The sequence below is a fragment of the Chroicocephalus ridibundus genome, chromosome 1 (assembly GCF_963924245.1).
Source record: "Chroicocephalus ridibundus chromosome 1, bChrRid1.1, whole genome shotgun sequence".
Classification (NCBI taxonomy): Eukaryota; Metazoa; Chordata; class Aves; order Charadriiformes; family Laridae; genus Chroicocephalus; species Chroicocephalus ridibundus.
In genome coordinates, this window is record NC_086284.1 from 2059845 (window position 1) to 2073104 (window position 13260).

Sequence of the window (13260 nt, forward strand, 5' to 3'; positions counted from 1 at the left end):
CTCGTTCGAGCAGTGATTCCATTTTGTTGTTGGATGTGTGACAGCTGATGCGCCTCAAAATATGTCTTGACCCACCAACCACCTTTTCTCATTATCCTAGCAGATAACCTTTCCCTGACCTTCCCAGGACACTTCAGGAAGCGGTCTCAGCCTGGAGGAACACTGCTCCCAGACCTCAGCTGAGGCTGGGAACAGGCCGACTCCAGCACCGCAAATCTGAGCGGCTCCAAACATATGGGCAAGTTAGAAATCGGTCATGTGCAAACGTGGCCTAATTTGCGGGCACGTTTCCATGTGCCGTGTGAAGCAGGCGAAGCTAGTTCTTGGCTCAGCATTAACTAATTTCAGCAGATTAAAATGGTACAGTATCTTGCTTTGTTGTTTCAGCTGGCGTGGAAAACGCATCAGTAATTATCACAGGAAACTAAGGAGGGGGGGAAGCACAATAGGAAGGGAGCGCTGGACGATCCTGTGCTGCAGAACAAAGCAGGCAATGTCCTGCCAGGCGGCTCCCGAGCAGCGCGCGTTCCCTGTGGGGATTTACCCGGCCTGAAGATGGGTCTGGAGATGTTCTCAGTCCTGTAGGGGGTCACCATCACCATGCCCTTTGGACCTGCTGTGCCCTGCAGCAGAAGAGGCTCCTGCATTTTCTCTGGATGCTACTATATTGTCTAGTTCAGGGCCAGCTGTTAGACTTATTTCTGAATTACTCATTGACGCTTAACGAGACGGGTCAGAACAGTCTGGAGTCCTGGGTGTAAATGAGCCTCGGTGTCTTGGGCTTAGTGGTGCAGGGCCCTAAAGATCTGCCCCATATCTTCTGTCATTTTGGGGATTGTAACATTTGGTCCCCTTTTCTCTCCCGCTTTTCTTGTTCGTTGTTTCTGTTGTTCGCTGGCTGCCATTGCAAACTCCTCCTTTGCAGCAAAGAACAGCACATGTCATAGAATCATAGAATCACAGAATCTTCATGGTTGGAAAGGACCTTTGAGATCATCGAGTCCAACCCAACAACCTACAGTCTCTGCCACTAGAGCATGCCCTGAAGTGCCACATCCAGACGTTTCTTAAACACCTCTAGGGATGGTGACTCAAGCCCCTCCCTGGGCAGGCTGTTCCAGTGCCTCACCACTCTTGCAGTAAAGTCATTCTTCCAAATATCTAACCTAAACCTCCCCTGCCGCAGCTTCAGACCACGTCACCCCCGTGTTGAGCTGTCTTTAAGTCCAGGCTAAGGAGGCAAAATGCAGAGAAGAACAGGGCTGTGCTCTGACCTGGTTTAGCTCCTTGGTATAAAACAGCATCCACAGGGCTGCGATGGGGACGGGGATGCTCTCTTGCAAAGTGCTGGCAGGGGCGAGGGCAATGCTGTAGGCCAGCGCTGCCACGTATTTTATAGTCCGAGCACGTTACAGTGCAAGAATTAAAAACAGGCATCTAGAGATGGCCTACGCTGGGCATCTACTTTAAGATGAGCTCCGTATCTCCATTGTCAGACAGCTCCTCACCATACACCACCAATGTCCCTGCATCTGTTAGTGGAGAAATTCAGTTCCTTCCCCGCGTATCAGTGCTTTGCGTTTTACTGCTCTTCTCACTGACTTGCTCCACACCATTTCTAGGTTTATTTTCTTAATGTCTTCCAGAGGCATTTTGGGGGAAGGATAACAATAGCCCTCAGCCGAGGAGGTGAAAGACCTCGAGCTGCAAACGCTTCGGCAGCTTTTTGCTTCAGCTTTGTTGTATTTGACTTTCGATTATGTATTTGGAGCGGATCTGGACAGTCTCCACTCTGCTTTCCAGTAACAGGCGGAACTGCTGCAGGGAGTTAATGTGAACCAGGATTTGGAAAAGCCCTATGCTTCCTCTGCATCCATAAATTCAGATATATTTTCTTGGCTGCCCTTTGCTGGAGCCGTTAAACTGGTGTTTGCTGCTCCCCAGGCCCTCATCTTGGCGTGGTTTTGATGGGGCGAAGCGTAAGCAGGCGGGATAAGGGTGAAAAATAAAAGATCAGGCTGAATTTGGGCATGCCTTCCACCAGCGTGCTGTGGAGAAGGGGGGGATCACTCACACGGGCATTGCATGAAGAAGCAGGCAGCGTGGCTGCTGCTGTCGGAAGGATTTGCCATGGAGGTGATGCTCTGCCCCGCTCAGCCGCCGCCTGGGCCAGGGGACGGGGCAGCACCAGCTCTCAGCATCTGGGGACTCCTGCCCCAAGCATCTGCAGGGTCCCCACTCCCGCCATGTCCCCTGCTTAGCCACCGGGTCCTGTCACACGCGGTACAGCCTTGACATCAGCGCTGGGCACCGCTTTCCCTGTTGCAGCCGTGCCCGTAACTCCATGTGCAAAGCCATTCGTCCCTCTGTCCACTCTCCCCGCTCTGAGGGAGGGATGAGGTCCCCAGGCGTGGGTGCCTCTGGGCTGCAGCCTTTTCCATCCGTGCAGCGTCTTGAAGCGGTGGAGCAGATCCTTTTCCCCCGGTTCTGCTCCAGTGTAGCTCCACTGACATCTATCGGGGCTCGTTCTGACTTACACTAGAGCAAGTGGAAAATCAGCCTCAGAGGGGGTTTCCTTAATGTTTTGCAGTATTCTGAATGTGCCTGAGTGTCAGAGATTAATCCTAAAGCGATGGCCTGAGTGTACCTTGCTTTTAAATGCCTTTTTTCTTTGCTGGTCCTGTTGCTGTGGGCTCCCCAGAAAGGCTCCTGAGGTCTGCTTGCTACTTTGTGATGTGTTGAGCGTTCGCTTTGAGCCTTGGACAGACGGGATGGTTTGCAAGCATTTTCCTTTCTTCTCTCTGTGCCCCTCCGTATCTCACCTCAGATACGGACCAGCCAAGCTGGCTCTTGCTGATTACTTCAGGAAGTAGTTATCTGCAATAGCAGCGTTCAATCTCTTTGGAAAACAGATAGACCGACGTGTTGAAGGGTAGGCGATTTTTTCTTGCCACAGCTCGCGGTGAGGGTTCCCCCACCCCCATCTCATTTTGTGGTCTTTTTGGAATTGAAGCACAGTGATTAGCCAATTCCTTACACGAACCAGCTGTGAACTCTCCTCCGTAGAGATGCTCTATTGTTCCGTGCTCAGAAATTGTAATTATCAAAGAAAAATACTGAGCTGAGGCCAAGGTACAGTAACTTTGTTAGTTGAGTAATGGGGGTGAGATGCAGTTTGCGAGAGGTGGAGGGATTAGAAACACATTGGAGGGAGAGGAGGAGGGTTAGGAACGGCAGAGTCCTGCTGTTTGTCAGAGCTGCAGCGCGAGCGCCGGGGGATGAGTAACGGCACACCCAGTCCCACAGGTCTCCGCTCGGCGGAGCGCACGCAGACTGAATCCCCGCACCCTTCCTTTCCGTGCGCCCCGCTTCTCGAATCCCCGCTCCTAACATCTAAAAGACCTCGAGTCCCTCTGCTGAACATCCCACGAGCGTTTTCCATCTAAATGGGTTTGCAGAGACCAGCATTTGTCCCCTCAGACTTCTGGACCATCACAGGGTATAAAGCCATTTCGCCTGGGTCAGGACCAAGAGAAACAAGATATTTCTCCAGTTACGTTTCTTCCTTTTAAATACTTTCCAGGCATCTTTTGCTGCTAATGCTGTGACCTGACACACTGTTGCACTGTAATTGTTCCACTTTGGGATTTGTTTCCTCTGGTCAGTTCCCCGCTCCCACCCACACGGGCATCGGGGGATTTCTGCGCAGGGTTGGCCTGGCAGATGATAGCGTGTGAGTGTGTGCGCCAGTGTTCGTGCTCTACTGCATGTCACAAGCTTGGCATCGCTGACAGCTGTGGGACCCTGGGCTCTCCCCACTCCTTTGCAGTCTGGCCAGTAAAGATTTTCTTTGTCAGAGTAGCTCATATAGGTTCCCTAAGCAAAATAAGCCATGTCAATAAAAGTTACTGCTCTGCCAGAGTAACTGTGCTGCCGCTGGGTTTTCTGCTTGCATGGAAATAATGAGAGAGTAAATCACTCCCCGAGGCCGTGATATACCGGTAGACTGGGAACCATGATGTACTGCTAGATTGCATGCTCTAGTGGCAGAGATTGTAGGTTGTTTGTTTGTGGGGGGTTTTTTGGGGGTTGGTGGGGTTTTTTTGGTGTGTGTATGGTTGCACTCGATGATCTCAAGGTCCTTTCCAACCCTGAAGATTCTATGATGCCGTGATTTCTAGTTTAGCTCTGGCTTTTGCACTAAGGAAAAGCAGCAGGTAAAGCCGAGTTTATTTTCTCGGTCCTTGATAGATGAGGCAGCACCATCTGCTGGTTTCCCTGCTCATGGTCACGCTTTGCTCATGAGCTGCTCTCCTTTCCCAGCCAGAATGTTTGCTGATGCCCAGCAGCACCCCAGGCCCTAAGGACCATGCAAGGGCTCTCACTGAAGCACTGGCTGATTGAAACCCCGAGGCACTGGCTCTCTAAATGGGCAGGAAAATAGGAGATGCTGGGAATTTGGTGAAATCGGGTTTATTAGCCTAAAAGGATTCGTTGTCCGCCCCACCCATGACCACCCACTCAGGACTTGTTACTTGTAGACTCCCTGGTTTCTCTCAAAGCTTCTGAAGATGAGAATGGAGAGACCATCATCAGAGCTTGAGCACATCCAAAGTGGTATCCTTTAAAATGATGAGGAATAAAACTAATGGACTCAATGATCTTTATGGGTGCCTTCCAATTTCAGATATTCTATGCTAAAATTGCCTCCTTCATTCCTAGCTCACCTTTTACACTTGTGTCCAGCTTGCCCAGGTGACCTGAGATACCACCAGTGCCTGAATCCTCATTAGTCCGTGCCTTGCTTAATTTCTTCCCACCGTGTTCTTTCACCTGGGATAGGACATTAGATGAACACTTTATGTGATTGATGTGGGGTGAAGGTAGGTTTATTCAACCTGGGAAACTGCCTCCCTTGGTGGATGGAAAGGTGTACATGTCACGGTGGCTGTAACAGCAAGGCTCTGCTCTCCATATACTGATTTTTTTTCTCTGGGACCATCTCATGTTCTCAATGACTCCGTAATGCTTGGCAGTGAGGCATGACAGCTCTGAGTCAGGGTATCAGAGTATCAGAGTGAAAAAAGAGAAGGTGGTGCTGGGATATGAAGGTAAATGAGGAGAACAGAATGGTAATTCCACGATCACAGAGCATTTTGTGACAAGGGTGACCAAGATCAGACCACTGCTCTGCTACAGATGTCTTATGTGACCTTAGACAAGTCACATAGCGTCTTAAACCCTTGGGAGCTAGATATTAGCTTCTTCTCACATTCTAGGATTTGGCAGCCCTTTGAGTCTATATAGAGGGAAATTGATGTTCTGCTTGCAGGGATCTTCTGAGGATTAATATTTCAGAGTAGGAAAGGCACTCTGATCCTTCAGTGACAGTATCACCAGGATCCACCAGGACTCCCAGGTCTCTCAGCTATCCTGCTGGAGAGCAGCTCAGCTGAAAGAGACCTGGGAGTCCTGGTGGACAACAGGTTGACCATGAGCCAGCAATGTGCCCTCGTGGCCAAGAAGGCCAATGGCATCCTGGGGTGCATCAAGAAGAGCGTGACCAGCAGGTGGAGGGAGGTCATCCTCCCCCTCTACTCTGCCCTGGGGAGGCCGCACCTGGAGTGCTGTGTCCAGTTCTGGGCTCCCCGGTTCAAGAGGGACAGGGAACTGCTGGAGAGGGGACAGCAAAGGGCTACCAAGATGCTGAGGGGACTGTAACACCTCTCTTATGAAGAAAGGCTGAGGGATTTGGGTCTCTTCAGTCTGGAAAAAAGACGGCTGAGGGGGGACCTTATCAGCACTTATAAATACTGAAAGGGTGGGTGTCAGGAGGATGGGGCCAGGCTCTTCTCAGTGTTGTCCGGGGACAGGACAAGAGGTAATGGGCACAAACTTGAGCATAGGAAGTTCCACCTAAACATGAGGAGGAACTTCTTTGCTGTGAGGGTGGCAGAGCCCTGGCACAGGCTGCCCAGAGAGGTGGTGGAGTCTCCGTCTCTGGAGACATCCAAAATCCGTCTGGACACATTCCTGTGCAGCTTGCTCTAGGTGACCCTGCTCTGGCAGGGGGTTGGACTAGATGATCTCCAGAGGGCCCTTGCAACCCTATGATTCTATGATCTAAGAGAATGGTTCCCACCACAGGGTTTCTAACAGCATATTGTTAGGGTAGACAATCCAGGGTGACCATCTGATGGTGTTTCTCTCTTTTCAGGCACCGCGTCCGTTGCAGTCGCTGGCATCTTTGCAGCCTTAAGGATCACAAAGAACAAGCTCGCTGACCATAAGTTTGTTTTCCAGGGAGCTGGAGAGGTAGGAATTCGCCTGGATGCGTTCCTGTGCAACCTGCTCTAGGTGACCCTGCTCTGGCAGGGGGGTTGGACTAGATGATCTCCAGAGGTCCCTTCCAACCCTATGATTCTATGATTCTATGATTCTATGAATGTTCTTGAGTTTGTTCCTCAATATGATCTAAATTCAAATTTAGAGAGACAAAAGTCAACTATGAAACTTCCTGCAAAACTTCATGAAAACAAAGCACAGAAGCAGGTTTCTTGTCGTTGGGCAGGAGTGGGCCCCACAGTTGCCAACAATCTTTCAGTGACCTCTTGGCCCATGAGTCCTGGGCAGACTTCCTGGGTGCTGCGAGGCTGCCCATGTGTCAGTGGGGCTTTAAGTTCCTTGAGGGGAGTCCCTTAGGAGGCAGGGTGCTGCAGGAACGTTGAGGAGGCTGGTGCGAGTCCTCAGGGCTGGTATTTAGGGTAGACCAGAGCCTCTTTAGCAATAGAGTCGAAAGGACCCAGACTCAAAGAACTGTAAGAATGTAACCTTGCTTTCTGGAGTCGGTCATATTGTCCCCATGGCAGAAGTCAGGTAGTTTGTAAGATGTAAAGATGCGGCTTGGAGCAGCCTGGTCTGGTGGGAGGTGTCCCTGCCCAGGGCAGGGGGTTGGAACTAGATGATCTTTAAGGTCCCTTCCAACCCAAACCGTTCTGTGATTCTATGATTCTATGCCTCGTTCAAAGAGAGAGGGGGAAGAAAAAGTTTCTAAAGCCTGGACTATGGACTGAAGTCCATATGGTCCAGGTCCTGGCTCAGCTCGTGCCTGCCTGTGGGACTTTGGGCTAGGTCTGTTACTCACTGTTTGTCTGTCCTTCGTGAAGCAAAGATTGCTGCTTCTCCTTCACCCCTCCTGACAGACATGTCTGTGCTGTGTCACAGAGACCGTCCCGCCTCGTTGGTCCCCATCTGGGCAGGAGGGCCATGCACAGCTGTAGGACCACTAACACTCAGCGTGCCCAGGGCTGCTTCTTCAGGCAGGAGTGGGAGAAGAGGACTTTCCTCTTGCCTTCACTTCAGATGCAGCAGTCCTGCTTCGCTTTTTGTTCCTCTGAACTGTCATCGTCACCAGTGTTTGTTCAGTGTCTGCCCCTCTTCCTCCCCTGCAGCAGCTGGTTTAAATGACAGAGACAGCCTCTGTCTGTCTCTCTTAAACTCTGTTTTTTTAAGATCTCTCATTTAAAGTCTTCCCCCCGCAAAAAAGATGATGGTACCCCAATGAAGTGTTTATATAATGTGTTCCAGGCTGCAATGGGCATAGCTCATCTCATCCTCATGGCCATGGAAAAGGAAGGAATTTCACGAGAGGATGCCATCAAAAAAATTTGGATGGTGGACTCCAAGGGACTGATTGTGAAGGTAAATTTGTCTCCAGAGCTGAGCCGGAGTCCTCGGCCACCTCCTGCAAGCTAGAAGAGGCCAGAGCAGGCAGATGCCTCGGAGCCCTGCTCAGCCCTGGCGTTCCTTGGTGTCAGCAGAGCTGTTCCTGCTTTCAGAGGACTAGGTCTCCTGGTGACAACAGTGTGCCAGCAGCACTGGCTGCCCTAAAGGCAATGCTCTGGGCTGGGCCTCTAAAGTGGTAGGATACAGTGCTGGCCACGGTCTCAAGCAGCGCTGGAAGTCTTGCATGTCATGTGGGGTACTACAACAGCAACATCGGGCCCTGCTTGGTGATCCAGCCAGGCCCAGCTCTACTCTCCTCTCCCTCGGTCCTCAGGACCTCTGCCCTTCTCCCTCCTCAGACTTGAGGAGACTTGCGCTACGTGTACAACTTCCCTGCCCTGGCAGCCAGATGCTGCCTCCACACAATCGATGTATTTTGGAGAGGGAAAGGAGCAGAGACCAGCCCCACCATGACGTTACACCAACAGCTCAATGCCTGACAGGTTGATGTTGAGGTCCTCCTCTGAGGAATCTGGTTTAGGAAGAGGGCCAAGAGGTGAAATGAACTGATGAGTTACTACGTTATGTCTCCACCACAAGTTTGACTCCTCCTTTTTCCTCACAGGGCAGGAGCCACCTGAACCATGAGAAAGAAATGTTTGCCCAGGACCACCCCAGTGTGAACACCCTGGAAGAGGTTGTGCAGAAAGTGAAGCCTACAGCAATTATAGGTAGAGTTCCCTTAGCACAACCTTTTCACGTCAATTCAGTTCTTAGGAGAGTTTCTGTCTTCTTTTCCGGGGCCTCCTTTTGTTCTCCCAGTGAAAATGAAATGAGCTTTTTTTACCCCTGTTTTGTCAGTCGAGTTCTCCACATCCTTTCCTCTTCTCCCGTGGGGCACAGGCTTCCTCTCTTTTGGAGCTGTAGGAGCCCTCCAGACAGGGCTGCAGAGGGAGGTGCTGCGGGAGGCAGGACCTGGAGCTTTCGGCAGCGAACGTGGCCCTGGCAGGCTGGGCAGGACGAGGATGACAACAGGCAGCTCGGGCAGGTATTCAGGAGAAGTGCTGAGCCTTTGGGAGGTGAATTGCCGCAGTCAGGCTGCCTAAACGCTGATCCCCACTCTGCCCAGAGGAGCAGAGGGCTTTATTTTGAGACAGGCTTTTAATCTTGCCATAATGTGAAAACGAAACATTCCCACCTGTATCTCCAGAGATGGATCCTGTTCCCTCCCACAGTTCATTTACCGCTAGAGGCATTCAAGAAGGATCAACCCAATGCACTGAAGTCAGACCGTCGGAAAGCACCGCCTCACTCTGCTGTTGTTGTTTTAGGTGTCGCAGCCATTGCAGGGGCTTTCACTGAGAAGATTTTGAAGGACATGGCAGCCTTCAATGAGAGGCCCATCGTGTTTGCCCTGAGCAACCCCACCAGTAAAGCGGAGTGCACAGCGGAGCAGTGCTACCGCCTCACCCAGGTACTGGAGCTCAGCGCGGGGAAGCCGGGTGCTCTGGGTGCGCTGTGGCCACGACTGTACCAAGGAAACCACAGTGGTGCATGGTGGGCGGACAAGTGACAGCGGGCATAAGTTGAAACAAAAGAGGTTTAAGCTGGTCATGAAGAAAAAGCTTGCATGCTGTGAGGAGAGCCAGAAGGTGGAACAGGGGCCCAGACTGCTCGTGCAGTCTCTGTCCTTGCAGATTTGAGCACAGGAACGTGAGCATAGGAAGTTCCACCTAAACATGAGGAGGAACTTCTTTACTTTGAGGGTGGCAGAGCCCTGGCACAGGCTGCCCAGAGAGGTGGTGGAGTCTCCGTCTCTGGAGACATCCCAAACCCACCTGGAGGCGTTCCTGTGCCACCTGCTCTGGGTGACCCTGCTCTGGCAGGGGGTGGGACTGGGTGATCTCCAGAGGTCCCTTCCAGCCCTATGATTCTGTGATTCTATGATTTTCAAGACCAGGCTGGATAAAGCCCTGAGCAACCTGGTCTGATTTCATAGCTGGCCTTGCTGTGAGCAGGAGTTTGGGTCCCTGCCAGCCTGAATTACTTTGTGATCCTCTAAGGAAAGCACGTGGCTCCTTCACCCACAGCTGTCTGAGGTGTCCCATCTCCCAGGTTACTCTCCCTGTGTTTTGCCACCCTAGTTGTTTGTGTAACAGTTTCATCACCCAAATCCGGCTCAAATGTCACTGAAGAATTATTGTCATGGGGATTGGCTTGGGCTGAGAGAGGAGGCCTTGTCTCACTCTCCTCTTTGCCTCCCCCTCACCTGCTGCTGGCTAGGGCAATCACACAGCCCCCAGACCTTCATCCCACGAGTCCCTCTTCATGCACAATAGATGGTTGACAGAGAGGAAGAGAGACTCCTTCTCACCAAGTTCAGAGCACGTGCAGTTGGGCAGTGCAAACACCCTCTCGGTGCTCAGTGGCCCTGTCCATCGCCCTCTCCATGGCTCTGGGGACCAGGGCCCTCCAGAATTATCAACTGGAGATGGCTCTGGTGGAGATCCTGCTCACTGACTAGCTGGAGATTTGTCCGCTTGGTCACCAGAGTCCCCTGAGCGCAGATCATGGCAAGCAGCAGAAATGTAAGATGTGTCTTCTGAAACTGAAGGCCCCTCTCTCTCTTTCTCTCTTTCTTATCAGGGACGGGGAATATTTGCAAGCGGGAGTCCATTCTCAAAGGTAACCCTGCCCAATGGACAGACCTTCTTCCCTGGCCAGGGAAACAACGCCTACGTCTTCCCAGGAGTGGCACTGGGAGTCATCGCCTGCGGAGTCCGGCACATCTCTGACGATATCTTCCTCATCACAGCAGAGGTTTCCAACTGGCATTTAACTAATGTTTTTAAAAAGATTGTTAAGAGGCACATGCACCTACTTCAGGTGTTTTCAAGAACCTGGCCTGGGGCAATGCACCGAGTGGAAATGGCACCGTCTCAGCAAAGCCTTTCCCAGTGTCAGGGAAAGCTCACGCTTCCATTGCACCTCCAGAGGTGCAGGACCCATGACAGAATTCCCCTCATTCTTCAGAAATGCTGCCCTGGCACAGCACTTCCATCATTCCGGCTCTAGTTTTAAGTCTGTAATGAAATGTAGACACACGCGTATTTTGAACAGTTCAGCAGTTCCCATTAAGAACTAGTCCCGTCTCCGCCGCTGCTGAGGTATCAGGCGCGTATCGTGTAATGCTAGTGAATGTGGTACGTGCTTGAGACCGCCTCTGTAAACTGCCTTTCTCTTCTTTCTAGTCCATTGCTGCCGAGGTGACAGAGCAGAACCTTGCAGAAGGAAGACTCTATCCCCCCTTGCACAGCATCAGAGAGGTGTCTCTCAAAATCGCTGTGAAAGTGAGTACTCATTTATTGCCGCTTCCCGTGGTAGGGAGGGCAGAATTGCCTTGGCATCATTCTTGCTTTGTGAGGTTTTAATTCAACTTTTTCTACAGCCTAAAGCAATGATTCTCAGGAATCCTTCCAGCCAGAATCGCTGCTTTGATTTCCCCCATCATTAAAGCCCAAATGTGAAAAATACCCTCTGATTCTGGGTGCCTCACAGCTCACACAGCTCTGCTCTAGTGCTTGGAGCTGTGAGCGCTCAGCACTTCAAAACATCAGGTTTAGGGTCAAATTCAAACATGACGCAAAGTGCCAAAATATTTGAGGTTCCAGATCGCTGTTTTGGAACCTCTCCTCCTGTATTCGATAGGGGCCTAAGTACCTAAATACTGTTGCAGATCTGCGCTTGTTGTCCGACTGGGGGACTGAGGCCCTGTATGCATCACATTTGTCATTCCCGTTCAGGGGACTCCCACTGAGGATCACACTGGCCTGCTGGGAGTTCCTGACGGGTGCACAGTGTAGCTGAGGAGTTCAAGGGTGTGGGCGGAGGTGGTTAAAACTCTGCTCTTCCTCCTTAATTGCACACTCCAACCATTTTGCCAGGGCAGGGGTGTGCGTTTCGAAGCAGCCGGTAGCTGCGGGCAGCTTGCATTCCCTCACGCAAGGGATGAAGTGCAGCTGACTCAAGGAACTGCACAAAGAGAAAAGAGCAAAAAAGGGCACAGTTTTGAGGAAAGAGCAAAAATACAGCCAAGGCCAAACTGCAGTTGGTTTCAACTTCATAACGTGCCAGCGTTGTTTCATCAGCTTGTTTTGCTTATCCTTTTGCAGATTGTTGACTGGGCCTACAAGCATGGTCTTGCTTCTTGGTACCCCGAGCCAGCAGACAAGGAAGCCTTTGTGAAACAGCTCGTTTACAGTCCTGATTACGATTCGTTTGTTATTGATAATTACAGGTGGCCCCCCGCAGCCATGCAAACACAAGATGTATAAGTTTTTGGGAGAACTGTTTTCTCATTTTTTTCCATCAGTTCCCGTGGTTCATATCACTGCTGATATAAATGCACCTCCAGGCTTGCAGAATGATAAAAGTAAATGAATCCAAGTAGTTCTTTTACTTGCCGCTGCTTTTTCTCCGGGGGAGCGTGTCAGTAGGGAATAAAACAGAGTCCAAGCTGGGCAGTCAGTACTCCGGGGAGGGAGACAGACTATGGCTGCACCCCATCCCAGTCAGTCGGCACTGCATATTGCTGCTTGCTTAACACACTGCCCGGCTCTCAGCTCAGCTGCCTCGGGAGAAGCTGCCTTGGCCACCGTAGAAGGAAAGAGTCCCGTTATTAGTGGGAATGCCTGCAGGAAGCTCGCAAGTCCATGGTGGCCCCTGTTCCATGGTGGCAGCTGTGTGCGTGATCATCCCTCACACACGGCAGCCACACGTTGCCCGTGGCTCTGTGGATGCGATGAGGAGTGTGTGCATTGCCCTGGGAGAGGTGCACGCTTGGGCACACTGGTGGAGGACATTAAGGTTGGGGGCACCCTAGGTTGTAGTGATCATGGAATGATAGAGTTCAGGATCATGGGTACCACGCACAAAACAACAAGAAGTAAAATTACAGCCTTAGATTTCAGGAGGGCTAACTTTGACCTCTTCAAGAAACTGCTTGGAGAGATCCCGTGGACGAGGGCTCTGGAAGGCAAAGGGGCCCAAGAGAGCTGGTTGGTATTCAAAGACCACTTCCTCCAAGCTCAGGATCGGTGCATCCCTAAGAGAAAGAAATCAGCCAAGGGATGCAGGAGACCTGCATGGTTGAGCAGGGAGCTTCTGAAAAAGCTCAAGTGGAAGAAGAAAGTTTACATTAAGTGGAAGAAGGGACTGACCCCTTGGGAGGATTACAGGAACGCCACCAGAGTGTGCAGGGATGAAACAAGGAAAGCCAAGGCCGCCTTGGCATTAAACCTGGCCAGGGATGTCAAGCTCAACAGGAAGGGCTTCTACAAGTATATTGGAAGCAAAAGGAAGACCAGAGAAGTTGTGGGCCCACTGTTGAATGAAACAGGACCCATGGGGACGGAGGATGCAGAGAAGGCGGAGTTACTGAATGCCTTCTTTGCTTCGGTCTTTACTGCTCAGCCCGACCCTCAGGAGTCCCAGGCTTTGGGGGAAGTAACGGGGAAAGAAGAAGACTTCCCTTGG

The 13260-nt window shown here is 51.3% G+C and overlaps 1 protein-coding gene across 1 annotated transcript in view; it reads left to right on the forward strand.

The window, feature by feature from the left end:
- ME3 (malic enzyme 3) overlaps window positions 1-12174 on the forward strand; it is a 128458-nt gene extending 116284 nt beyond the window's left edge. The window contains exons 8-14 of the mRNA XM_063325349.1: window positions 6218-6315; window positions 7588-7701; window positions 8351-8456; window positions 9057-9199; window positions 10372-10545; window positions 10977-11075; window positions 11898-12174. Of these exons, the coding sequence (XP_063181419.1) occupies window positions 6218-6315; window positions 7588-7701; window positions 8351-8456; window positions 9057-9199; window positions 10372-10545; window positions 10977-11075; window positions 11898-12059 (896 nt within the window). The 3' untranslated portion in view covers window positions 12060-12174. The remainder of the gene's footprint in view (window positions 1-6217; window positions 6316-7587; window positions 7702-8350; window positions 8457-9056; window positions 9200-10371; window positions 10546-10976; window positions 11076-11897) is intronic.
- The last annotated feature ends 1086 nt before the right edge of the window (window positions 12175-13260 follow it).